Source organism: Macrosteles quadrilineatus, unplaced genomic scaffold (assembly GCF_028750875.1).
Source record: "Macrosteles quadrilineatus isolate MER2022 unplaced genomic scaffold, UCM_ALF_1.0 Scaffold_7__1_contigs__length_78375512, whole genome shotgun sequence".
Lineage (NCBI taxonomy): Eukaryota > Metazoa > Arthropoda > Insecta > Hemiptera > Cicadellidae > Macrosteles > Macrosteles quadrilineatus.
Genome location: NW_026542600.1, coordinates 54,575,067 through 54,576,923, shown reverse-complemented (window position 1 = coordinate 54,576,923; position 1,857 = coordinate 54,575,067). Strand labels below are relative to the sequence as shown.

Here is a 1,857-nt window from a genome sequence, read left to right as displayed (position 1 = left end):
ATTTAATATAAATACGAGCTGTCGGCCCATCCTATGTACGGGAATCGAGTAGTCCAAAACTGTATATAGTTATATCAATATTTCCATTCCTAATTCAAGCATAGTTTAAGCAGCTCAAAATTTATTGTAAAGAAAAAGCTGATAAGATAAATTAAAACATCTGATCATTGTATTTTCGCAACCTTTCCTCAAAAATTTGAGTAGCAAAAGAAATTTTCATAAGCTTTTTTTTTAAAGCTCGTGAGCTTCGATTCTGAAATAGTTTAGTATTCTGTAATAATTGCCTGATCATAATCTATACGATTTAGACAAACTAGCCGGTCTGATACTATAAAGTTAACCTGACTATCAACGCACTACTATCACTATGATGTTCAACGTACCTTGGCATAACCATAGATGAAGTAATATAATTATATTACTTCATCGATCTATTGCATAACGTAGACTGAGACTCCCTCCTCGTTCGTCTCCTCTGTAGGGTTGTACTTTGTACTATTTGTACTTTGACCTTAGGCCCTATTGTATTTAACTAAAACTGGCTTCTTGATGATTGTAATAATGAAACTAAAACATTCTTTACTTTATAACAATTCCCTCCCTACTTATAAAAATAAAACATTCACTCTAAATAAAAACTCTTCTTAGGGAGGGAGACTCTCTTCTTAAGCTCTACAGGTTCAGTTTATCAGGCGGTTTTGTTGTTCGTTTTGAACGCCTGATACATGAGTCTGGACTCTTACTCTTTCTGGAGACTTGATTATTCCTGGTGATTCTTGTGGGTCTTGATTTTGTGGTAATGACATTCTTGTCTGGGCTTTACTAGGGCTTTTTGTTGGGGTTTGTCTAGGAGAATATTCATTTGCCGGGGCTGCAATTTCTTCTGCCCTTGTGTTTTCATCTGGTCTAGGTAACATTTGTTCTTCTTCATCTTCATACGTGATGGATTCAACTTAAGGTGGTCTGCATGTACGAATCTTGTTTTACCTTCCACATTAACTAGATAGGTTACTGGACTGACAACCTTGAAAATGACACCAGACTGCCAGTTTATCTTCTCTTGTCTCACAGTACGGACTAGTAACATATCTCCTTTATTAAAGGATCTCTGTTTACCTCTTCGGGTATCACCTCTCGTTTTCGTCTCTTCTTGCTTTCTCTTCATATCGTCAGAGAAATGAGGCTTAAGTAAACTCAATGGTGTACGTGGGATGGTCTTGAGAAACATTTCGGCAGGTATGTCATGCCTGTGGTCGAGTGTGGCGTGTTCCTGTGGTTCCTCCAAAAGTTGTTTCAGAAAGACAGATTTGGTTGTCTGGACCATCCTTTCTGCGAGGCCATTCGAAGCCGGATGATATGGTGGTGAAACCAGATGCCGAATGCCATTGAACTTAAAAAAGTCATTAAACTCTTGAGGCGTGAACTGGGTACCTCCATCTGTTACCACAGTATTTGGTAAGCCGTAAGCTGCGAAACAGGTACTAAGCTTGACTATTACTTTAGCAGAAGTTGTAGATTTCATGTGGAGTATTTCGGGCCATTTGGATCTGCTATCAACAAGAATGGCCATGACCATGGTTGTAACGGGACAAGGATGTGAGCCGAAGTGCGACTATTTTTGTAGGAAATATGGACTTAACTTTTGGAAAGAATGCTATTGCATGTTATAAAATGTTATTGCATATTATAGAAGCTGTACTCGCCTATTGGGTCTGATGATGATTAGAGTGTCCAATCGAAATTTATCACCGCTTACCATCCTTTTAGCGAATTTCCCTATAGGGAAGTAGCTATTACCGTAGGTGGCACGGTAAGACCTAGACCCGGGACCGATTCACTTTTTCATTTTGATGTCCC

The 1,857-nt window shown here is 38.7% G+C and overlaps 1 protein-coding gene across 1 annotated transcript; it reads right to left on the bottom strand.

Annotated features, from left to right (window-relative positions):
• Positions 1-760: 760 nt before the first annotated feature.
• Positions 761-1,576, bottom strand: LOC128998998 (uncharacterized protein K02A2.6-like). Its single transcript, XM_054425355.1, has one exon. The coding sequence runs from the start codon at positions 1,574-1,576 to the stop codon at positions 761-763; it is 816 nt and encodes a 271-aa protein (XP_054281330.1).
• Positions 1,577-1,857: the final 281 nt, after the last annotated feature.

Bases quoted from the DNA above. Each gene is read 5' to 3' on its own strand.
- LOC128998998 (XM_054425355.1), bottom strand. From the start codon at position 1,576: ATGGTCATGGCCATTCTTGTTGATAGCAGATCCAAATGGCCCGAAATA.